Source organism: Ceratotherium simum, chromosome 21 (assembly GCF_057802395.1).
Source record: "Ceratotherium simum simum isolate JZ-2026a chromosome 21, ASM5780239v1, whole genome shotgun sequence".
In the NCBI taxonomy this organism is placed as follows: Eukaryota; Metazoa; Chordata; class Mammalia; order Perissodactyla; family Rhinocerotidae; genus Ceratotherium; species Ceratotherium simum.
The window spans coordinates 44,722,418-44,747,879 of record NC_141920.1 but is presented as its reverse complement, the minus strand read 5'-3'; the positions used below and the strand labels follow the sequence as shown (position 1 = coordinate 44,747,879).

The 25,462-nt window shown below is 40.5% G+C and overlaps 2 protein-coding genes across 3 annotated transcripts in view; one reads left to right on the top strand and one right to left on the bottom strand.

Moving 5' to 3' along the window:
- The window catches only part of SEC23B (SEC23 homolog B, COPII component), a 42,517-nt gene extending 32,109 nt beyond the window's left edge, over positions 1–10,408 (bottom strand). Inside the window, exons 1-7 of one of the 2 annotated variants that reach the window (XM_087445665.1) lie at positions 9,966–10,408; positions 7,768–8,002; positions 6,201–6,258; positions 3,300–3,386; positions 1,830–2,066; positions 1,648–1,724; positions 346–490 (exon numbers count right to left, since the gene is read on the bottom strand). In XM_087445665.1, coding sequence (XP_087301791.1) covers positions 346–490; positions 1,648–1,724; positions 1,830–2,066; positions 3,300–3,386; positions 6,201–6,258; positions 7,768–7,988 — 825 coding nt within the window. In that variant the 5' untranslated portion in view covers positions 7,989–8,002; positions 9,966–10,408. The remainder of the gene's footprint in view (positions 1–345; positions 491–1,647; positions 1,725–1,829; positions 2,067–3,299; positions 3,387–6,200; positions 6,259–7,767; positions 8,003–9,965) is intronic. The other variant, XM_014790056.2, reaches the window with a different exon arrangement.
- Positions 10,409–15,943: 5,535 nt separating this feature from the next.
- On the top strand, positions 15,944–24,109 carry RBBP9 (RB binding protein 9, serine hydrolase). The gene is made up of 5 exons (XM_004433715.3): positions 15,944–16,093; positions 17,337–17,379; positions 18,151–18,256; positions 21,544–21,629; positions 22,041–24,109. The coding sequence occupies exons 1-5, from the start codon at positions 15,995–15,997 to the stop codon at positions 22,265–22,267; spliced, it is 561 nt and encodes a 186-aa protein (XP_004433772.1). The 5' UTR covers positions 15,944–15,994; the 3' UTR covers positions 22,268–24,109.
- The last annotated feature ends 1,353 nt before the right edge of the window (positions 24,110–25,462 follow it).

The window sequence follows — 25,462 nt, the reverse complement described above, 5'->3', positions numbered from 1 at the left end:
CATGGCCACCAAGGAGTGGTATAGTTCTAGGCCTGGAAACTGAACCCCAGAGCACGTTGAACTTAACCACTACACCATGGGGCCGGCCCCTTTACAATTTTATTAATTTACTGTGCACACTTCCCACTGCCCTAATGGCCTTGCGTTACTCATGAAAACTTCTGGTATCTTCAAAACATTGAGGGGCCCCTTCAATGTGGATAATAATAATGACTGAAGCATTTTCTGATAAATTAACAAAGTCAGTTGACCTAGGTCACAGTTGATTTTCAAACAAGGCCAACGAACACAACTTCTGAGAGCAAGCTTGCACAGTTTGAGAGGTCCCGGTAAATTCTGAGTTACCTCCAACAAGCCAACAGCAATGGACAAAGCAACACCAGTGGATCGCAAAGGCCTCTTTCCCTGAGGTACGGGCCATGGGTCCCTCTGCAGCTCCCCAAGCAGATCAGTGAGGTTCATGTCAATCTTCTGAACAGGTTGCAGAAATCTGCATGGTTTTGAATGGACACATCAACCCTGGTTTACGAAGTGCTCTGGTCTTTAGCCCTAACTGACAGAGTCACTGCTTTTCAAAATAATTATTCCAAGTAGAAAAAACTTGCAATTTTCAAAGTTATCTCTAACTCAAAGCAATTTTATTCAGGAATATAATTTAAAGCCTAATATATTAACAATTTATATATATAGCATGGAAAAAAATCAATTTAAGTAGGAGCAAATCAGTTTAACTAAATTTTAAGCAGCAAAGAAATCCTGAAGACATGCGTAACATGAACTCAGTCCACACAAAGTTCATGCATGTGGACAACCTTCATCATTCTAAAGACTCACAGTTTGGGGACCAGCTCCATGGCGTAGTCGTTAAGTGCGTGCGCTCCACTGCTGGTGGCCCGGGTTCAGATCCCGGGTGCGCACCAACGCACCGCTTGGCAAGCCATGCTGTGGCAGCGTCCCATATAAAGTGGAGGAAGATGGGCATGGATGTTAGCCCAGGGCCAGTCTTCCTCAGCAAAAAGAGGAGGATTGGCATGGATGTTAGCTCAGGGCCGATCTCCCTCACAAAAAAAAAACAAAAGACTCACAGTTTGTGCTTCTCTTGAGCCTTAGGAGTAACACAAAGACAAACGCTGGTTTCTCATCAGAGTAAGTGGCTATCCCCAGCATGTCAGGAAACACACTTACTTTATCACATCTGCTGACTGTTAACCCAGTCCCGGGCAGCCCCAGACACTCACAGCCTGCATGTAGTAAGTGCCTGGTCTCAGGTTTGTTTGAGGACACTCAACAGACCCCTTTTCAGTGTTCCTAGTTTTACTTAAGAATCAGAGGACAACAGTCACGTGTAAGAGAGGGGAATGATTAAGCACAGTCGTCTCAAAATCTTTGTGGTGATACAACACTACCAGGGAAAACATTCTGAGCAAATCTGCCACAAGCATAAGTGTATATATCATTTAGTTATAAGTTTTAAATAAATACTGATGTCTCGTGCATTACTGAACATTGAATATTGGTTAGGGTTAATCATTAATTTTTTTCCTCTAAAAATAAGAAAATAAAAGTTCTGGCATTTCTCTTCCCTCACTCCAGTGGACTGCCCTGCACGCCCACTACTGCAGGTGCAACACTACGTCGACAGCTCACCTGCTCGAAACAAAGGGGAGCTCCTGTGGTCTTGCCTGCTGCACGGGCACGGCAGGCGTGGTCAGGCCCAGCATATCCTAAAAAAACCAAAAAGACTCATTTCCCATAACACTAAAAGTGAATGACTAATTAATCTTTAAGAAACACCCCTGCTTCTGCTTGTGTACAAGCAAGGTACAAACCTGTATTTGCTTTGCGGTTAAATCCTTGGTCCCTCGGAAGACAAAACTTTTGGAGATTCCTTCACAGCTGAGTTCATGAACCTGCACCATCCTCCCAAACGTGATCAAACCCACCAGAGCATCTGGAGGAAGGAGACTCAAAGACATCTGCAGGGATTCTTTGAGTGCTTGAAGGTCCTCTTCTTCCAGGCACGTGTCGACCACATAGAGGAAGATCAGAGGGGACTGAGGACCTCGCTTTATGCAAAGAAAAACAGCATAATGATCAGTATACAAACAGATATAACCAGCTCTTTTTAAAGCAAATCAGGTACGTAAATAAGTCTTCATCTGTATTTACTGTCAGAGGATAAGGACCTCTAAACAAACCTCTACTGACCTCATTAAATGACAGGTTCTACTAAAACAAACTAAACATAAAAACTACCTGTATCCAACAATTTACTCTACATTTCTGAATGTCTTCTATGTTGCAGACATTGTTCCAGGTCTTGGGATACATTAGTGAACCAAAATCACAAAGATCCCTGTCTGCCTCAAGGAGCTAACCTTCTGGAATGGAGAAGGCAAGGGGGATTGGAAATGCCAGGAGTGGAAGTAGGAGGCAGGCGCCAGTATTAAATGGGACGTCAGGGCAGCCTCATTAAGAAAATAACATTTGAGCAAAAACCTGGAGGGGCTAGAGGGAGCAATACATACGGGAAAGAGACTTCCAGCCTAAGAAAAAACTAGAGCAAAGGCCCACAGGCAGGAGCATTCCTGGCACGCCTGATGAAAGCCAAGGAGGCCCATGTGGCTGAATGAGGACACCAAAAGAAGCTGAGGTCAGAGTGGTAACACAGAGCTGGCTCACACAGAGCTCTGAAGACTGTTTGTTACTCTGGGTGAAAAGGCAGCCATTTTCACCACTGGAGGTTTCTGAACACAGAAGTAACATGATATGTTTTTAAAGAGTTACTTTGGTTGCTGAGTTAAGAAAATAATTTAAGTGGGAAAGCGTAAAATTAGGGAGAAGAGTTAAGAGACTGCTTCAGTAATTCAAGTGAGAGGCGGTGGCCAGCCCAGGCAGGATAAGAGCAGTGGGGAGAAAGAAGTGGCTGGATTCTGGATAAATTCTGAATATAGACCCCATGGGCTTCCTAATGGATTAGGTATGGGATGTGCGAGAAAGAGATAAGTCAGGGATGACTCTAAGGTTTTTAAGCTGAACAACTAAAGATGGAGACCATCGACTGAGACAGAGACGACGGAGGAGGACAGGTTTTTAACTGAATCAGTGCTCCCATTTTTGCAGCCTTCTATCAAGAGCTGAAAGCAGGGCCAGTAAGTGCACACGCACCATAACCAAATGTTCAGGATCCTGCTGCCCTCACAGCTTTTAACTGCCCAGATGGGTAACAAACAGAGAAGGCAAAGTTAGAGAAACTCAATATTTAACACTGTTCATCAAATGCGGGACAAACAAGTTACCTGTATCATGTACTCAATTGTAGAAAACTGGGGCATCAATTCAGCAGGCTGATTCACCTCTGATATGCCTGTATACGTGGGAGGAAACTGAAGAGAAGAAAACAAAGCAATGTTTTATTAGGGCTGAAAGATACTTAGGTTAGACCTTCTATTTTCCATTTATAAAAACAGTTAATGACGATATGTTTATTCTGGAAGCACAAAACATAGAATACTTTACTAAAACACAAAAACCAAAATTTTAAATCTATAACCCTGCCTTATATTCATATCACATTGTAACTTTTTTAATGCAGTTTTAGGTTACATTGTAACTTCTAAATGATTAAAAAAACTCACTATTAAAATCATTTCTTAAGCATTGCCCTGCAAACTAGGGGCTGAGATTTTAGCTGTCTCATCAATAGTCTATGTGGAAAAATAAAGCTTTTATTTGGGTTTATTATTTTAGGTGTGATCAATAAAGTAATGCACGTTCATTATAGAAAAATTGGCAAGTACAGGAAAATATAAGAAAACAGGAAGAAAAAACCCTCACACTCCTATCACCTAGAGGCAACTACTGTCAACATCTTGGCTTAATTCCTTCCAGACTTTTTCTACTTACGCACAGCTGAGATCATCCTATATATACAATTCTGTGACTTGCTTTTTGTACTTAAGATAACGTCATAGGCATTTTCTTTTCTTTTTAACTCTCCGCAAACATTTTAAATTCATAGCTTGTAGGTTGATTTTTTTTCCCCAATTTTTTTCATTGTAGTAAAATACACAGAAATTTTACCATCTTAATCTTTTTTCAGTGTACAGTTTAGTGGTCTTAAATACATTCATAACGTTGTGCACCTGTCTCCATCATCTGTCTCCAGAACTCTTTTCGTCTTGCAAAATAAACTCTGAACTTATTAAGCGACAACTCCCCATTATCCCCTCTCTCAGTCCCTAGCAACCACAATTCTACTTTCTGACTCCATGAATTTGACTACTCCAAGTACCTTATAAAAGCGGAATCATACAGTACTTGTCCATCAGTGACTGGCATAATGTCCTCAAGGCTCAACCATGCTGCAGCATACGTCAGAATTTCCTTCCATTTTAAGGCTGATTATTTCATTATGTGTATACCACATTTTGCTTACCAATTCATCCATCAATGGACACTTGCGTTGCTTCCATGTTTTAGATATCGTGAATAATGCTGCTATGAACATGGATGTACAAGTATCTTTTCAAGACTCTACTTTCAACTCTTTTGGGTATAGACTCAGAAGTGGAATTGCTGGATCATATGGTAATTCTAGTTTTAATTTTTGAGGAAACACCATACTGTTTTCCACAGTGGCTGTACCATTTTACATTCCTACCAACAGTGCACAGGGTTCCAATCTCCTCATCCTTGCCAACAACTTATTTTGTTTTTTTGATAGTAGCCATCCTAATGGGTGTGAGGTGGTATCTCACTGTAGTTTTGATTTGCACTTCCCTAATAATTAGTGATGCTCAGCATCTTTTCATGTTCTTATCTGCCATCTGTATATCTTCTTTGGAGAAATATCTATTCAAGTCCTTAGTCCATTTTTGAATTGGACTGTTTGCTTTTTGTTGTTGAGTTTTAGGAGTTCTCTGTATATTTTGGATATTAATCCCTTATTATAGACACGATTTGCAAATATTTTCACTTATTCTGTGGGGTTCCTCTTTACTCTGTTGACATTGTCTTTTGATGCTTTAGAGTTCTCACAATAAATTATATTAAACACAGACACCAATTCTGAATGTAATAGGGTGCATAAATGTTTTTAAGACTTGTATGTACTCCTGAATCTCTCATGGAGACAAATCTTGAACGGTACCTGCTTATAGTTTCCAAGCCTATAGTCAGTCATCAACTGTACACTGGACTCTTCTTCACTGGACTTACTGTGTGCTGTATCTGAGAATGAGACTGTTAACTGTAATTATGATCAAATATATGAGTAAATAAATGTACGTTGTTAATATCCTAAGATCTACTAGAGCACTGTCTATTATGTTGGGCATGATTAACTTTTTTCTAACAGCTTTAATGAAGTATAGTTTATATACCATAAATTCACCCATTTTAAAGGTACAACTCAATGATTTTCAGTAAATGTACAGAGTTGTGCAATGATCACCACAAGCCAGTTTCACAGCATTTCCATCAGAGGCACAGTACATTTTAAAGAGAAGTCTCCTATCATTTGTGAGCTCCTTCTAGTTCAGTAGTTTTAAAATTTTTAAATCAGGGCTGGTCCCGTGGCTTAGCGGTTAAGTGCTCGCGCTCCGACGCTGGCGGCCCGGGTTCGGATCCCGGGCGCACACTAACGCACCGCTTCTCCAGCCATGCTGAGGCCACGTCCCACATACAGCAACTAGAAGGATGTGCAGCTATGACATACAACTATCTGCTGGGGCTTTGGGGGGGGGGGGGAATAAATAAATTAATTAATTAAAAAAAAATTTTAATCAAAAGAAGCTCAACACTGACACTTGGACTCTAAAAATTAGAAAGGTCAGAAAATGAAAATTCAGTAATGTACACCATCCAATCAGAATAATGTGAAGTCAAATGAAATATAATTAATATATCTTTCTTAGGTAACATATATTCACTCCCCACAGAGAACTTGAAAGAAAAGGGAATTCTATGTCCCCTTCACAGCAAATGACAAGGACTCAAATAATGAAACTGAGTCACTGTTCAAAAGAAAAACACAAATGTTCCATGTTCAATATTACGCTTAACAAGAGCTATCATCTTGAGTTCAGTAGAAACTGCTGACTGCCCGGGCAGACACAAATTCAACCTCACTTAAGTTTTTTCAGAGTAGTACAACTAAAATGAAACACAGAAAATACTTTTTAAAATAATTCACATACCTGATTTCTTTGGAAACAGAAATTACAGGCCCAAAGTTTTGCTCGATAATCAACCTGACTGTGAGAAACATAAATATTACAACTAGGTATTATGTTCATTTTTAAGGTAGAAAGCACTCAAATGTAAACTTCAAGTTCAGTAAATCACACAGATATGTGTTCTGTGTGTGTGCATGAATGTACAAAGGTGTGTAAGACGTTCACTACGGTTGAATTCTGGCTGCTAAGGACACCCAAAAGTTTTCTTCAAACATTGGCAATAAGGAATTAATAAATCCTTTTTTCTGTTTTCCAATTTCCTAGATAATATTTTAAATTTCATGACATATAAATTATGGGTTATTTCCTTTTGCCCTGTTATCCTAACAGTCTTCCTGATTTTTCTACCATCTTTATTGTTCAGAAACATGAAACTACTAAATCTCAATACTTAAGTACATTTCAAACAGGGGAAAAACTTCCCAGACTTTAACCTCAGTTAGCTCACTTGAAGGAAAGTTGGGCAGACATGCTTCTGGGGTTGATACACTTCCTAGAATTGGCTCAAGATAATGCTTCAGCTGCTCTTTTGCCCCTTTCTACACTTAGACAATTAACACTCAGTGGCTAGCATTTAAAAGAAGAGCAGCAGCATTCCTACATAGGGGCACATTGAGTACAAGCAAGGGGAATGAAATAAAAAATGTTCCCTCATACACAAATTTTCTCTTTATGTAAATCCTTTATCAAGTATTTATGACACTCTTCACTTGTTTAAAAATGCTTTAAGATAGTGCCCACATTTAAGAGAAACACCATAGGTCACTATCTTAGATGCACAACAGTTACGCCTAACAATAAAATCACCATGAGTTAGAATTTCCTCTACTACTTCTTCCTGCCACAAAGCATTACCGTATCACCATCCCAGGTACGTGTGAGAAACTGGCTAAAGCTTTTGGGAGTTTTTAGAAAATCCTTCAAAAATACCAATAAAATCTAGCGTTAAGACAAAAGCAAACTGAAAATTAGCAAAAACAAAAAGTGAATTGCAAATGTTTTCCCTCTACCTCCACCTCATTCCCATAGGTACTAATTTTATCCAGAGTACTAGGCCAGGGAGATTTCTACAAGCATTCTTCACCTAAGAATCTCACCGTATGGCCGGCCCCGTGGCTTAGCGGTTAAGTGCGTGCGCTCCGCTACTGGCGGCCCGGGTTCGGATCCCTGGCGCGCACCGACGCACTGCTTCTCTGGCCGTGCTGAGGCCGCGTCCCACATACAGCAACTAGAAGGATGTGCAACTATGACATACAACTATCTACTGGGGCTTTGGGGGAAAAAAAGGAGGAGGATTGGCAATAGATGTTAGCTCAGAGCCGGTCTTCCTCAGCAAAAAGAGGAGGATTAGCATGGATGTTAGCTCAGAGTTGATCTTCCTCACAAAAAAAAAAAAAGAATCTCACCATCTACTACTCATTTCAAATTTGATGACTTGCCCAAAATGAATGACTTTTATGAGAATCACATAAAAGTGATAATTGATTGTATTCACCATTTTTCCTAGTTTTTTTAAAAGAATTCATACCAAAGTGGATTGAGAATGGCTTTGCAAGTTGGCCTGCTGCAAAGCACAGGTTCATACTGTACAGGAGGCAGGTCTGGACGTTCCTTCAAAGGAGTAAGGAGACAAGCCAGGGGAACGACCATTCTGGTAGCCTCGAGACGGCTGGAAGGCCACACATTCCAACTAAAACGCACACCATCCCGTTCTTCATTTTGCTGAATGAACTCCAGATATGTTGCCATGGTCTAAAAAGGAACTGAAGATAAAGGTTTAATTGTATGTGAAATTCTTAACTCAACTAAAAAAAGACGATGGTCACTTAATGCAACGTTTCCTCAATACCTAGTCTGGAAGAACCTGTCATCATAGGATGAGGACATCTCCCTTCCCTCTGGCCTCCAAAAGCCGGTTAACTTCACAATTATCCCTGACTACTGCTCTTTCTCAGCTCTCCTCTCTAGCACTTAAAAAATAAAAGAGATGAAATGTTTATTTATAATCATTTGATCATCTCTACACTGCATGTAGTTGAATAATAGTAATTTAAACCTCCTCATGGATCACACATCATTTCAGCCAAGCCAATTTCAGGCCCTTGCCCAAGGGTAAGTCTCAAACTCTGTTTCAGCCTCCAGCTACCTTCCTCCCTGATCACCTTTCTTCCTTGCTCTATTAAAGTAAACACTGTATTAAATTTTATGTTCCAAGTAGTCTTGTTTTTGCGCCTTTTCCCCTCCTTCCTTTGGGTATTGGATACTGATGTGCGAATCCAATTCATAATGGGAACAGCCACCAGTTTGCAGCCCAAGTATTTCTACTTGGGATCACCAACATTACAAAGGAAAGTTTGCTATTATGCTGAGTGAGTCCCTCATCAGGACCTCTCCCTTCACCATGACCTCTCCCCTCATCACAGTTGCTTATGCTTGTGCCTTGAAAGATTCCAGGTAATAAACAGCCATTCAGACCAAGCTTTTCAAACCTGGATAACGCCAACTCCATCGAGTATTTCATACACCCTGTTTACATCCTAAAATCTAGGCTAACACACACCTCAGCTATTAGGTTTCAAGGGAACAAGCCCCTCAAGAAAAAAACAGAAAAAAGGCAAATTAAAGAATCTATGATATTAGTGGCCTCTAGTGCTCACTTATGCAGTGCTGAATAATTGTCTCCATGTTATTATGAGAAGTGCCATACTGGAAATAATTTGGACTGAGAGAATAATATTATACGGCTAGAAAAGCAAATGAATGAATTACTCTATTACACACAACCCAGACCACAAAAATTCCAAATGTTTGCTCCAACTGAAACTCTAAAGCATCTATTTTTTACTTCTGGCAAAAGAGAGAAATGGAAGCACTGTGTACACAGCAGCTTTCTGGGTGGCAAAGGATAACTCAGGCAGGAATGAAAGCATGTTCTAATACCACAACTCTCAGCAAGTACTTCGACAGGCTTCATTAAACAACTGTTTCCCCTCTCAAAACAGTTCTTGGATGGAGATACTGGCTCCATCCAATGTCCCCAAACACCTACATATTAAAACCTGCTTTCTCCGTTTCTCACTGCTTCTTTCTCTCCCCACTTCTAGAGTATGGATTCTTAATTCTGGGCACATAACCAACCGGGACTTCAGAGATCAACAAATCCTTTGAAATTGTATGCAAAATTGTGTGCATGAGCGAACGTGCATTTTTCTAGGGGGGGTGGATCTACGGCTTACATCAAATTCTCAAAGGGAAAAGGTATCTGAAGAGGTTAATAGCTGAAGAAATAAATTAATGAAAGAACTGGAAAGACCCTGTAGGAGTAACCGCCAAAAAAACCGGAACCACTCTTACTGCAGCAAGGCATAATTTTCAAGGCACAGGAGCCAAGTTTCAGCACAGTTCAATTCTTGAAAGTAGTCCAAAGACCTGGGTTCTAGTTCCAGCTGTCACGAAGAAATCATTTCACCTGAATCTGGAGCTCCTCACTGTAAAACGGAGGTTGGATCCTCCCGCACCCCGCGACTCTGAGGGATCCCGAGCCAAAAGCCGGCCGGCGCCTGGCCTGGAGGGGGACGCACCACTCTCAGCAGACCCCTGGGTCACTGATGCCCTCGGTTCCTTTGCTCGCCGGGAGAAGCCCTCATCCCAGAAGCAATCCACTCGCCCCCTACAGAGTCTCATGCCCGTGCCCTCGGCCCCCCATCACCTGTGCTCCCCGCTCACCTGGCCGGAGGCGCTCACCTGGCCGCAGCGGTCCGCACCCACAGCCGCAAGAGCCCGACTCCGGCTCCCACCGCCAAGTCCAGCTCAGCTCTCAGTCGATTGGTCGGAACCCCTGTGCGTCACTTCACGGCGCCGTCCACTGGCCAATCAAAGAGCGCCCCTTCGGCTGACGAGCGGAAGCAAGACTCTCAGAGAAGCAGCGCCGCCATCTTGGAACAGGGCAAGGCAGTCATGCCTCCCTCTACAAAAACCACAGTTCCTCAAAAGACACGCTTCTCCACGTTCACCTCTAAACGTTTCCACTTCAGGAACTCTAGGTGCTTCCAGACTGATTCCTAGGCTCAGCCAGCACGCCTCAGGGGTTCGCCCTGATCCAACACGACATTCTCTCGCCTCAGTAGAAACTCCCTCTTATCCCCTTAGTTACCGGGAAGCGAGAATGATGACGTGACGGACCGGAAGCAGGCGCGTCGCCTGGCGGAGGAAAGCTTTAGCTGGCCGGAAAGAGACGTCAGCGCGCGGGAAGGGGCGGGGCGGGAGGGGCGGAGTTGTGAGCGTGTGAGCGTGTGGACGCATACGCAAGGGTCATTGTAAGTTCAACAGGGATAGTTATGCTTTGTGGCGTTACAGTTTTCTCTTCTCGGTGGGTGTAATGGCTTCCCGTACTCTGCGGAGACTGGCACGAGAGCACAGTTGCTTTCTGCGTATCTACCTCTGTCGTCCTTGTATGAGAAGATGAATAATTGAGAACTCTCATATTCAAGCATTTTAGGAGACTAACAAAACTCATAACTACATAAAGCACAACATTCTGCAACCATCACAACCGGTTTACACCTTTTATAAGTGGTAAAAATGAGCACGCCCAGAGATAAAGCCTCTCGTAGCATGTAAAAATAAGAAGCAAAACTATATAAACTTAAAATTACGCTTAGAACATCTAGTCATCAAAGAATTACCATTAATTAGCTCAATTTAATATTAGTACAAAGTTTTAAATTATTTAGAGATCATAGAAATTAGGTTTAAGTGGATGTACTATGAAATGTAATTACCGTTAATATAAAAAATTTGTCAAATAATGATTCAGTTTTGTTGAACAAATGTACATGTTTCATGTTCCTAATGAGTAATGTTAGGTTATTTGATAATTAAACTTGTATAAGTTTAGGAAGTTCAAATTAATTATTCTCTCAGTCAGGAAACAAACAACTAAAATAAAATACACATTTATATTCTACTTTACAGTGAGAAAAGACATAGCTGTGTTTTTTCCACCAAACATTTAAAGAATATCGTTTGCCAAAGATTTGCTTTAATCATTTGAACCTGAATTCTTTCTGTACTAGAAATTTCTGTAATAAGGATTTTTTTTAAATCAGCACAAAGTTTTACAAGTTTAATTTCCTTATTTTCTGGAAATTTTAGGAATATTTCATTTCTATAAGTATGTATTTATCTTCATGAGCCAATCAGAACAGAGCTCTTTTAAGAGAAGTAATAAACTAATTTATTAAAACTCTCCAAGAGTAGTAAAACATTTCACACTCTTACAACAAGAGATGAAGGCCTTTCGTGTTTTTTTTGTTTTTTATTTTTTTGTGAGAAAGATTAGCCCTGAGTTAACATCCGTTGCCAATCCTCCTCTTTTTGCTGGCCCTGGGCTAACATCTGTGCCCATCTTCCTCTACTTGATATGTAGGATGCCTGCCACAGCGTGGCTTGAAAGCAGTGCGTAGGTCCACGCCTGGGATCCATGCCGGTGAATCCTGGGCAGCTGAAGTGGAATGCGCAAACTTCACAACTACGCCACTGGGCCAGCCCCCTGAAGGCCTTTCTTGATTACAGCCATGAAGACACACAGATGCAGGGGCACATAGAGAGCATATAGCTTTGGTTCTACAACTTCAGCCACAGGTCAAAAGTGCACAGAGAAACACAAAAAATTACTAGACCAGATATCAAAAAAGCTGTTCTCCTTCCCAATGGGCTTAGAAGTCTTAATTGATTTGAACTCACAAATAGACAATAAGGCAAACGAAAAAGACTAACCAACCAGATTCTCTGTCGTCTCTTACCCAAGAGAGAATATATCTCTATAAACTATTAATTCATTTAAAGAGACCACCAAATGGTCAGATTATAATACCAAATTTCTAATCATTGCTTATCAGCTACAGGTGTGTCAGAAACAAAAACAAAAACACAAAATCAGTAAAGAGAAGAAGAGAAACCTAGAGAAATAGAGAGTCAGCAACATTGTTGTACTGTTGCTGCTTGGCTATTCACTGTTCACTCTGGGAACCAAGAGAAAAACATGCCCGGGCTCAAGCAGCCCATGAGGTATTCTTCAGCCACATGGTTTACCTGGTTTTGTCAGGTGAATCCATTGGAATGTTGGTGAAACCTCTAAAATTGTTAAAGAAAGTTTCAGAAAGGTAAAATTATGGCTCTCATACAAATATAAAATGAACATGTGTCAAAGATTCTACATAACCATTCATTAATGAGGGAACCAGTAAGGATATTCAAACTGGCTCAAAGAAGAATTTGATTTATAGAGACATATTCTCTACCCAACAAAATTAATTTGAGTCGCTGTGGACAGGAATCATTTGCATTGTTATAGACAGGATACACATTTGCATTACTGTTAGTTTTCTCTAAGTTAATTTCTATCTCTACAGAGTTTTGAAATAGCTCAGTCAAAGACAAGGGCACAAGCTCCTTACAATTAGATGACCCCAGGGGGTCCTTTAAAAAATGCCCAGCATTCCAGAGAAAGTTCACCCAGTAATCTCTTTTGACTATTTCAAAATCTTCCAGGATTTTCTACACATAGTTTTCACCATCTATAATCTAAATTCTGTATTTCTGGCTGAGATATCTCTAACTAACATCACATTCATATATTCAACAACCTGCTGGATATCTCTGGGTATTCTTGGGCACCTCAATCTCGATATGTCCTAAACTGACTTCATATTTTCCCTCAAGGGGAAAATGAATTCCTTCTGCCTCTTGTACTATCTATTTCACTTGGCGATACCATTCGCCTTCCAGTTACTCAGCCTAGAAACTCGAGTTATCCTTGGCCCCTCCTTATCTCTGACGGGGTTCAGGACATGCTGCCCCAAAATATAGCACCTTAGCATATTGAATATTTAAAGCTGAAGGAATTTGAGAAATGGTAGATGCAAGGAAAGACTCTCTGACCTCCCGTCTCCCCTGAAGCAGGTCATAAGACCTTCACATAAGAAGTTTCCTCCCTTTGCCAGGAGGAAAGAAGCATCCTTACCTCTGAAGATGGAGGGATGCTGAGAGGAATCGGAATGCACAGGACTTGCTCAGTTTCTCCCAGTTTACTACCCTTGGCTCATATCTGTTTATCCTGTCACTTTCCCCCACAACTTTCCACTCTTCATCAAACCTAGCATAAAAACAATCAGGTGCAATGCTCCTTCAGGTCTTCATTTCCTTTTGAAGGCTCCCGGATCATATAAAACCTATATCATGTAAATTTGTATGCTTTTCTCTTGTTAATCTGTCTTTAGTTACAGAGCCCCAGCCAAGAACCTAAAAGGGTAGAAGGAAAAGGCGTTTTTTCTTCCCCTCCATCTCTAACACCCCAAACCTGAAACTAACAATGAATCACTTGGTCCTGTTGACTTGTTATTCTAAATATTTCTCAATTCCATCTACCTGCTTTGTCCAGGCCCTCATACTGTCTCATTGGATTACTCAACAGCCTCCCGAATGATCTCTTTGCCTGAATTTTGCCAAACCCAACTCTCATATTGGTTGCCAATTGATTTTTCAGATTGAGTTTTTCAAAATCACACATCTGACCCTGATATTCTCTTGCTTAAAACTCTCCATAGTTGTCCCATCATCGGAGGATAAAGTAGAGGCCCCTTGTTGTGGTACTTAAGGACCTCCATCATCTACATACCTCAATCCTACAGCACTGAACCAATTGTCTTTCCCAGGGCACGTGTGCTGTGTCTCGCCTCTGTGCCCTTTTGCACGCCTTCCTCTCTGCTAAGAACAACCTTTTCACCTCCCTTCCTGATTAACTCCCATGTGTCCCACAAGACTCCAAAGAAGCCTTCCATTTAGTTCCCTTTCTTCTCAATATAATTTAAAAACACAATAAGTGAAATAAATAGAAAAGTAACCACAGAAGAGAGGAGAATGTTTGGACAGTGAGTTTGAAGAGTTAGATACAAACTGCCTTAAGAGATCCTGACCTGGGAAGTCCAGGTTGAGGAAGATTATTCAGAAAGAGGGCATTAGTGGAGGGTCGCAGGATCTGTTAGAAAGACTAAACCTTCCTTGGCAAGTTCTTGAGAACAGCTCTTTCAATATTAAGCAAATGCTGTACCAGATATATATGTGCATTTTCAGATTTTTTTTAATTCATAAAAATGTTTTGAAACCAAGCTATTTCTTCTCTGATAATGACAAGCTCAGAAAATGCCTGTACAAGAGAAAAAAAGTAGAAAAAAAACCAAGGTAGGTTTATGTGTAATTAGATAGCTTCTGCAATTATTATTGACATAATCTGAGAAGGGTGAGAACTGAAGCCATTGCCTTTATTTTCTCCTTCTCAAAGGAAGAGCTAACCACTCTATGAGAGAAGAAAGACAAATCTTAAAAGAAATCTTAAGGAAAGAAAGATCCTTTTTCAGCCCACAGTTCCTGTTAAGGGAGTGTCATTGTTTCTTGAACTAAAAACCATTAGACAAACAACCACTCAGCTATAGGTATGCCTCTGCTTGTTTTAATTTATTTTTTAATTTTAAACAGTTTTATTGAGGTATAACTGACATAGAGTAAGTTGCACATATTTAAAGTGTAGAATTGTTAAGTTTTGACACCCATCACCACAAAATAACGAACGTGTATATCACCCCACAGTATTCCCGTGTGCCCCTTGTGTTTTCTGGAGTTTTATACAAATGGAATCATATAGTATATACTCTTTTTTTGTCTGGCATCCTTTCACTCAGCATAATTATTTTGAGATTCATCCATGGTGTTGTGTGTATCAGTAGTTCATTCCTTCTGAAGTGAATAAGTCTACATTTAAAATTCAATAACATTGACCTTTTTAAGAAAATTTACAGAGTCAAAGTTTCAAGAGGAAAGAGTATGTCTTGCTCTTCCTAAAGAAATGTGGTGGTGGGCAGTGTAATCATTGATCACCTACTTGTGCCTGTCCAAAAAATAAACCTCCTAAGTGTGTTTCTCAACGTCAGATGCTAAAACATGCCTGATGTCCACAGGGAGTAAGTCCATGGGAGGGGCAAAGAATAAGAAGCACTTTCCTATTCATTTCTATTTCTAATCACACATGCACACTTCTGCCTACCTCAATTCAATAAGGTTTGGATATATCTATAAGGTATGACCATTTTCTAAAATTTCAGGACTGCCATATCACAATAGGTGAACCATTTCATTGGTACCTCAGTTTCTCCAGTCTCTAAACTGGTTTAAGTATGAATGTTATTCATGTGCCCTGCACCAACAGTGATACCTTTTATAACGACAGCATTTAAAGCAATGAAAATTAACAATCAGGGCTGATATTGACTATTCAACTAAGAACTGTTTTGAAATCAGAAAGAAAAATAATATGGATTTCGGGAGTCCTCAACTAATAAATAGGTTGTGTTCTGCATGTTTGGAATTAAAAACACACTTTCCTATAGAAACATCAGTAATTCTGGGAAAGAGATAACACATTCTGGGCATGTCACAGCCTGTCGTAAATAAGGTGGGGGTGGTAGCGGGCGTTGGGAGCACTAGTAAGAGGCAAGGAAAAGCTGATTTACATTTGACGGAAACTCACAAGTTTTGTTTTTGGCTGCCCTGGGCTGTAAGGAACGCCAAGAGCTAAATGCACTGCCCTATTGACGCCCTAGAACTACAATTCCCAGAATGCCACAGTGCAGGCTCCCCTGCGATTGCGCTGTAGGACTTGGAGCACCGCAGAATCGGTTCCTGGGGGACTTTCTGCACTTATGGCTTCTCCTAGCAAGGCAGTTCTTGTTCCCGGGAACGGAGGCGGGGATGTGGCCACCCACGGCTGGTATGGTTGGGTGAAGAAGGAGCTGGAGCAGGTAAGAGACACGCCTTGCTGTGCTGGGAAGTCAGCCTGGAGCTGGAGGGGATGGAGGGGACGGAGGACTGAAGTTTAAACGTGCGTCTCCCCCCTGCCCTCCTTCAGCAAATCCTGTGTCTTCATTCCTCTCCCCTGCTGCCCTGTCTTAAACTAGTGGTTGGAATTTTGGTTGGTAAAACTGCCTAGAGGACTTCTCTGAGGGTTCAGTTGTTAGAATATAAGGCACCACCTCTTAGAACTACAGAGACCGAGCCCCCTCATCCTCCCTGTATCTGCTGCTGCTTCAGATTTGGGACTTGCCAGATAATTTTACATCTATCTTCTTTGCTCTCTGCTTCAAATTAAAAAAAAAAATCAGTATATAATATTAATATATACAAAGGATATATATAGCATGTATGTAAATTAAGAAGCTTAATGTAATGAATACCTGCGAATCCATCACCAATCTAAAATCTAGAACATTACCAATATTTTTGAAGCCGCCTGTATATCCCTCCATCTCATTTCCCTGCCATCCTGAAATTTTTCTCATTTGCTCCCCTTTTTAAAATCAAAGTACTTTTGCAACCTATGCACGTATCCTTTAGACAATATATTGTTTAATTTGGCTTCTTTGTGAGCGTTATAAAAATGCTATCCTACTGTAGGTTGTCTTGTGCATTTTGATTTTTTTTTAGCCTTCTTCCATAACCAGGCAATAAGACTGCTTCCTGGGTTGCCGTCCTCTAGAGCTAATCTAGAGTAGGTTTCTAGAATAAAATACCAGGGTTGTGGCTGAAAACCATAGCCAGAGCTACAAACCAAAAGGTCTGGGCTGGAGCTGTCCAAGATGTGATTTCCAACTTTCTATACCACGTCTCAGTACCATGTTTTACCCTCTCCCTGGCACACAGTCTGTCTGGCCCCAGGTCAGTCTGTCTAGAATGCTTTCACTCGTGCCCTTTTCTATAGATATATGCCTATACTGATAAATATAGATGTACAAATGCAGATACAGGTCTCTCTCTATAGAGATCTACAGAGCGGGCTAGATATAGAACTACAGACAGGTGGAGTTTATGAGGAAGGATTGTATATTCATATGTAGTCCTGTAGCACTTAACCCACTTTGTTTCATAATATAAGCAAATACTTATTGAATTGATAAAGATGATATCAAGTGTCTCCTTTCTTATTAGCAAAGTATTCGTTGTAATTAAGCTCTTTATTATAACTTTTTTCCCCTGCTCATATCATAGATACCAGGTTTCCAGTGTCTGGCTAAAAACATGCCTGACCCAAGTAAGTTGAAATGTTTTTAAATATTCTCATCTTGTTGGGTTTTTGATCTTGCCATTTTCCTGGTAGAGAACAGGAAAATCATAGTAGAGAAGCCAAAGGGAATACAATAGGTACCTAAGATTGAATGATGGCAAGTAGTTTGAGGAGGAGGGTGTAAACCAAAAAACATTATAGAAAATTCTAGTAAGGGTCAAGAAAAGCACCTGGGCTTGGCAAAATTTAATTTTCAACTTTGCAAGCAACTTTATTTTCCCTTTTGTAAGTCAATAAATATTTTCAGGCAAAATTTATGGGCGTTTCATTTAGGCAGAGATATGACAAAACTTTATGGCATCTATATGAGATCCTAATATTTAAAAATGTAACATTGCCACTTTGTTCTGAGTATGCCTATGATTTGTCTCAGGAATTTCTGTTTTGGAAAGAAAGAATATATCTGTATGTGATTTGAAATAGAATATCGTCAAGAGTTTTTTTTGTCAAGTTGGAAAGTTTATGCTAAATCTTCAGAGTTATATTTTATTATTTCCTCAGTATTTTCTTACAAGAACATGGTAAAAAAACCAAAACCATTTACCAAAACTACGGATTTGAGTCTTTCAAACAGCAACACAGAAACCTCTGGCTCTATTAAAGTAGCCCCATCTTGCATCGTGGTCCTACAGTATTACAAGTTGTGAACTGCTAAGTAGTTGTGTTAGAAAGATGGGGCAGCATTAAGACTAAAACTGTCCCTATCAAATGACACTCTTTCTTTACCCTGAACTTTAGTTACAGCTCGAGAGAGTATCTGGCTGCCCTTCATGGAGACAGAGCTGCAGTGTGATGAGAAGACCATCATCATAGGCCACAGTTCTGGGGCCATCGCGGCCATGAGGTGTGATCCTAGTTGCCTTGTCACCCCTGTGTGGGCTTGTCAAGCTTGCTTGGGAAATAGCTTGTGTATATCTTAATTTCGGCTGTAAACAGTGCTGACCTCAAAACTGGTAACATAATCTGTCCTAATTCCTTCCTAGTTTGGTTAGTGGATTAAAAAATTTTTTGCTCTTACTGGGATATGGTGATTCTTGTTAAAACATGTGGCTCCAAACCCCAGTGGCTTCCCGCCCACCACCCTCAGAAAAACTCCTCGGCCTTCAAGGCCCCCACTAGCTGCAATGTCATCACTACCGTCTCCCCTTCACAGCCCCCAGACCTCACTGCAGTTCCTTAGCATGCCAAGCATGCACCTACCATAGGCCTTTGCTTGCCATTGTTCTACCTGGGACTCTCTGTCCCTAGATACCTACATGGCTTTCTCCTCTTTCAGTCTCTGCTCGATTGCCCCCTTTCAGTGAGGCCTTTTCTGATCACTCTGTATGAAACAGCAACCTCACCCCACTGGCGCCTATCCCCTTTATATCTTATTATCCCCTTTATTATCTATAGCACTTTCCACCATCTGACATCCTGTTTATTTCTTGTCTGTCTCCTGCCAATAGCATGTAAGCTTCCTGAGGGTGGAACTTTGTTCACTCTGATACTGAAACCCCAGCGCCTAGAAGAGTGTCTGGCATATGGTGGGTGCTCAGTAAATACTTATTGGAGAGGGAGGCCCCCGTCCCAACCCCAAGTCCTTAGGATTCATGGGCACACCCCTGATGCACTCCATAGAACATTATGGCTCTCCCTTTGGCTTTTAAGACCTAGGGGGTAGGGACTTAGCTGGCTGAATAAACCTTTTAGGGTTGGGTTTCTTCCATATTTGCTAGGCTGGATGACAAAGGATTATAAGGTTTTATTTGTGCTTCTTGTCCCAAGCAGTTGCTCAGGATGTCACATGAATTGCATATCAGAGAATCTTGCCGAATTCCATAACCTTTCAGCCACACTAATCAAAGCTACAAGAATAATGCTTTCCAATGTAGAGCTACAGAATTATGGTACAGTCAGTGTTTAAAAGCTGCCATGGGTTGTCTGGAAAAATGAAGAAATCCCTTTATGCTGAAATCTCTACCAACTCAAGGCCAACTGAGGTTTTCTCAGGCTATTGGCTGATAAAGACGTGCCTTCTTTTAAAGACCCTTGAAACTTAATGCAGGATTGTCAGCAACCTTCTAAGAATTAACTTCTAAAGCTAAGGTACACAAGGAGAAAAACAGATGCCAAAACCGTGGGGTGTAAGATTGTAGGGGAACAGGATATTGACACAGTCACAGAGGACCACCCACAGACTACTTATTAATCACAAAGGGGAAATCATGTCTTTACAATAGAGGCATCTGATGGATATCACCTTAAGTAATCAAAGTTAATCTCATCAATAAGGGGACAGCTGGCATGGTGAGCATCTGATGTGATGTAGTGGGGAGGACACAATGTCGCCTATGTAGTATTCTTGCCAAAAATGTTTAACCTCAGTGTAATCATGAGGAAACAGACAAATTCAGTTTAGGGGATAATGTACAAGACAACTGGCCTAAACTTTAAAAAAATGTGTCATTTAAAACAAAAAATTGAAGTGTCTAAAGAGTTATGAAAACCAAGTGCAATGCATGATCTTTGACTGGATCTAAGATTGAAAAGCAGTTTTAAAGAACATTTTTGGTACAACTGGGGAAAAATTAATACAGATATTACTTTCAATGTTAAATTTATTAGGTGTAATAATGGCACTGTGGTTATATAACCACACTGGGTTATATAGGTGCTGTTGTTCTAACTTTTCTGTAGGTTTGAAATTTTTTAAAACAAAAGGTTGGGGAAAAATGTTTAGGCCCAAGAACAAAATACCAACCCTAAATCTTTCCTGGTACAAAGGCCTCTTGAAACTATTACCATTCCACATCTTTCCTTAGCCTTGTCTTTGTGGAGTGGGAAACTGTCTGCAAAGAGTTAGCAGGGTGTCTGCTTGCCGGGCACTGTAGTGGCACCAGCATCACAAAGATCGAGAAGGCTCAGACCCACCCTTAAGGAGCTGACAGTTTATTGAGGGAGACAGATATAACACAACACAAATGAGTAATACAATGCAATGTGGAGTGTGTGGTAAAAGAGGTACATTTCTGGTACGGTACCGTGTTTCTTAAAAAATGGTCCACAGACCACTTGTGTTAGTCACCTGGGTTGAGGGAGGTGTCATGCCTCAACATGTGGATTCCTGGGCTTCAATCCCAACCCTCTGAATCAGATGCTCTGGGACTGAGCCTGGGAATCTACATGTTAACCAGTCAGGTTATGCTGATGTATACTAAAGGTAGATTAATGCACACATCAAAGAGAATGTTTACACTTTTCATGTTTATTCGGAAAGGATTACAGAAGGTTTGGACTACAGTAGTCCCCCCCTTACCCTCAGGGGATATGTTCTAAAACGGATGCCTGAAACCGTGGATAGTACCGAACCCTATGTATACTATTCTGTTCTATACATATGTAGTTGAGGTGCAACAGCAAAACTAGCACAGATTTCTTTTTCCTTCTTCATAATTTCACATATAGAAGATTCCTTCTTACCACAGATCTTAGCAACCTCAGCATATGACTTTTTTTTCCCTATACTGAGAACTTTCACCTTTTCACTTAAAGGAAGCACTTTATGGCTTCTCTTTGGCATATCCGAGTTGCCAGCAGCACTACTCTTGTACTTTGGGACCATTGTTAAGTAAAATAAGGGTGACTTGAACACAACCACTGTAATACTGCAACAGTCGATACGATAACCGAGACGGCTTCTAAGTGACGAATGGACAGGTAACATATACAGTGTGGATACGTTGGACAAAGGGATGATTCACGTCCCAAGTGGGAAAGGGGGATGGCGCGAGATTTCATCACGCTACTCAGAACAGCGCACAATTGAAAACTTATGAATTGTTTATTTCTGGAATTTTCCATTTAATATTTTCGGACCATGGTTGACTGTGGTAACTGAAACCGTGGAAAGTGAAACCGCGGATAAGGGGGGACTACTGTACCTTAAAAAATAAGTAGAAACTCATCAAGTAGCCAAGGTTAAGTGATTAACCACTGGGCACTTTCCTTGCTATTTTTCATATTAACTTTAACAGCATATATAGCACATGCTTTCTGTAAGCTAAATCAAACGAGTTTCTAGGTGGCTTATTGACTTTTTGATGATCATATTTGACATTAAATATTAGCTGACATGCTCTCTCTCTCTAGGTACGCAGAAACACATCGACTATATGCTATTGTATTAGTGTCTGCATACACATCAGACTTGGGGGATGAAAATGAGCGTGCAAGTGGTAAGTATGAAGGCAGAAACCCCAGAAAAGCCCTTCCTCTAGTCAAGGGGTTGCTTGTTCAGATTATAAAACAGTACTGTCTTTCAGATAGGCTAAAAAAATCTAACAGCATATGAAAAATATTTACCACCCATCTTTGGAAAAGTTAGGCACATTGAGAGGGTAGACCATTTCTAATCCATCGTCTAGAATTGAACCCTAGAGGCCTGCTTTTATTTGAACGACATACTTCCTCTTCATAAGTACCTATGGTTTCAAGCCCTACAGATTTGAAAATTAAAGGAGGGTGTCTAACTTACACTCAGGCTCTGATTCTTTGTGTCTCTGCTATGATCTTCACTTGGTATTTTAGAGTGGCTAGAATAGAAATTATCCAAGAGCAATGATAGGTTATATATTTTTTTCCCATAGGATACTTCAACCGCCCCTGGCAGTGGGAGAAGATCAAAGCCAACTGCCCTCGCATCGTGCAGTTTGGCTCCACTGACGATCCTTTCCTTCCCTGGAAGGAACAACAAGAAGTGGCCGATAGGTTGGAAGCCAAAATGTACAGATTCACTGACCGTGGCCACTTTCAGAACACAGAGTTTCACGAACTGATTAGTGTGGTCAAGTCTATGCTGAAAGTACCAGCATAGACAGGATGATTTCTGCTATTGTACATCCCAATATAGGGGTAGAGCAATAATATCTATTATCATATAATTACTGGGCACATAAAGCAGATCAAGTTAAGTTCCAAAACTGCCTAAAAAACAAACACAAGTTTTGAAAAACTAAGTTCCAAAGAGCATTTCCATTTTCTATAGAATCTACATTTCCCCACATTGCTATAAACTACAGCAGTTAAAGCAGATTTCCGCCATTTGATAAGGGACATAAGGATAGCTTAACCACCCTTATCTATCCAAAATGAGTCAGAAATGGAACCCAGGTTTCCTGATTCCCTGTCCAGATTAAAACTAAATAGGTTTCATGTATGTTGTAGGAGTTGTACTCCTATCTGATATAAAACTTTTCTATTTTATTGGGGAAAGAAAACATGACTAAAGGTCCAGAGTGTTGGCTTAGAGCTCAAAACACTAGCTGCTATTTCAGGCTGGCCCAAGATATTAAACCCAGACTAGGGCCTTCACCTTTGACACCCTGCCCCCTAGTCCTTCAAACATGTTGAGAGAGAATGATACATAAGGATGCTATGAGGCAGGGGTCTGCAAGCCTCAGGCAGGGAATATAAGCTTAGCCTATATACATAATGTGAGCACAGCCGACTAGATTTGTATCAGTCAAGAGTGGTGAGGATTAGGGCAATGTAGAGAACTCACACCCTATCTAAATTGTTGCTATGTGGGAAGGTGGCAAGGTGTTGCTAATTGTCTGATTTCAAGGAAAAAACTTCATACAGTGGTTTTTATATCCAGGGAATATATATGTATGTATATACAATTCATATGTACATGAATTAAGTCCAATCCCTATACATATGGATCATGTTAGTTGGTAACTACAGTGTAAATCAGAAATTTACAAATACTGCAAGACACACAAAGTCCAAGTCACCCATCTGTGACCTCTGCCATAAGTATTAACTTAGCCAAGTGGTTTAAATGATTCTCTATAGGGCTGGCCCCGCGGCTTAGCGGTTAAGTGCGCGTGCTCTGCCGCTGGCGGCCCGGGTTTGGATCCCAGGCGCGCACCGACGCGCCACTTCTCTGGCCATGCTGAGGCCGAGTCCCATATACAGCAACTAGAAGGATGTGGAACTATGACATACAACTATCTACTGGGGCTTTGGGGGGAAAAATAAGTAAATAAAGTTAAAAAAAAAAAATGTTAAAAAATTAAAAAAAAAAAAAAAAAGATTCTCTATAAAGCCTGAGAAAAGCCTAAGAAATGAACACAATGTCCAAGGATGAAATCATGGGAACAATTTGGATTTTGTTACAAAGTCTTAAATATTTTTAAAAATAATCTTTCCATACTTCAAATTTTGTCCTGTAAAAAGTTCTACCTTTTAACTTCCTTTATAGATCTCTTTCAACATCATTCCATGATTTTTCTTCTGATCATGCTCCCTCAAGAAAACCCCTTTCTCATTTCCCAACATTTTTTGGCTATCATGACCCCTAAGTATTGCCTCAAACAATTTCCAGTGAACTCACACCTGATGTTGCAGAACCTGATGTTTGCTGCAGTAATGTGAATTCCTATACTGTTTGTGCCTAAAAGGGATTCAAAGACATCATTTTAACCTGAAAAGTCTTTTGGTTTCTAAACATGTTCAAAGAAACAAGTCAGAAAAGATTCTCTAAACTTTCAACAGCAGTTATCTTTGGGGAATGGGAACTTTGGTAGATAGGTGTGGTGGACATCCTCTCTTCACTCCATACACCTGGGGGTTATTTGAATTTGTTACGTGTATTACATGTACATGAACATGTATTACTTTTATAATTAAAAATAAGATTTAAAAGAACTTATTTGGGGGCAGCCCCGTGGTGTAGTGGTTAAGTCCGGCGTGCTCCGCTTGCGTGGCCCAGGTTCAAGGGTTTGGTTCCCAGGTGCAGACCTACACGACTCATCAGTTGCCATGCTGTGGCAGTGACCCACATACAAAATAGAGGAAGACTGGCACAGATGTTAGCTCAGGGCTAATCTTCCTCAAGCAAAAAAAGAGGAAGATTGGCAAGCGATGTTAGCTCAGGGCCAATCTTCCTCACCAAAAATAAAGAAAGAAAGAAAGAAAGAAAACAACTTATTTGACAAGTGAAAAGCAAATTAGATAAATCATTTGAATAATAATTTTCTTAATGGGGCTGTTTAGCATTGATTTGACCAAGCCTATAATCAAAGTTTGATTCTATTTGAATTACTTGGAATTAGTAATTGCTCTCCTTACTCTCTGCCTTGTTTTCTGAAGTCCTTTCTTAAAAAATCAAACTTATACAAATAACAGTTTATAATACTTTGTTGTTCTCATCCTCCATAGAAAAAAGTCAAATACATACAATTGGGAAATAATTAATTCTAATATTCTTTATTCCTATAAAAATAATTAATATAGACTTATATGACTGTCGAGTTGTGCTGCCCAATATGGTAGCCCATAACCATAAGTAGCTATAAAATTAAAATTCAGTTCTTCATTCACACTAGCCATTTCATTTTTCTTTTTTTTTGTGAGGAAGATCAGCCCTGAGCTAACATCCATGCCAATCCTCCTTTTTTTTGGCTGAGGAAGACTGGCCCTGAGCTAACATCTGTGCCCATCTTCCTCCACTTTATGTGGGACGCCACCACAGCATGGCCTGACAAGTGGTGCGTCGGTGCGCACTCAGGATCTGAACCCGGGCTTCCAGCAGTGAAGCACGCGCACTTAACCGCTACGCCACAGGGCTGGCCCCACACGCTAGCCACATTTCAAGTGCTCAGCAGCCAAGGGTGACTAGTGGCTACCTTACTGGACAGCAGATATAGAATATTTCCATCATGATAGAAAGTTCTATTGGACAGCACTGGTTTAGGGCCTGTATTTTATATTCTTCCCTCACCTACCATCTACCAATGAATAATAGTCCAAAGTAAAAGTGACTCAACTTGAAATTACTGACTAGCGTGCTTAGTTGAGCACCATAGAAATCATGGCTCCATCAAATTTACTCATTACCAAACTAAGATCAGAGGAGTTTCATAGAAGAATCCCACATAAACTATTCATTTAAACCGTCAAATCAAGGACGCTCATGATTCTGTTTGATTCTCTATGGGTCATTATTAAGCATAGAGGGTCCTTGACAGACTCCAGGGAATATCTTTTCTCAGATGAGCAAAAT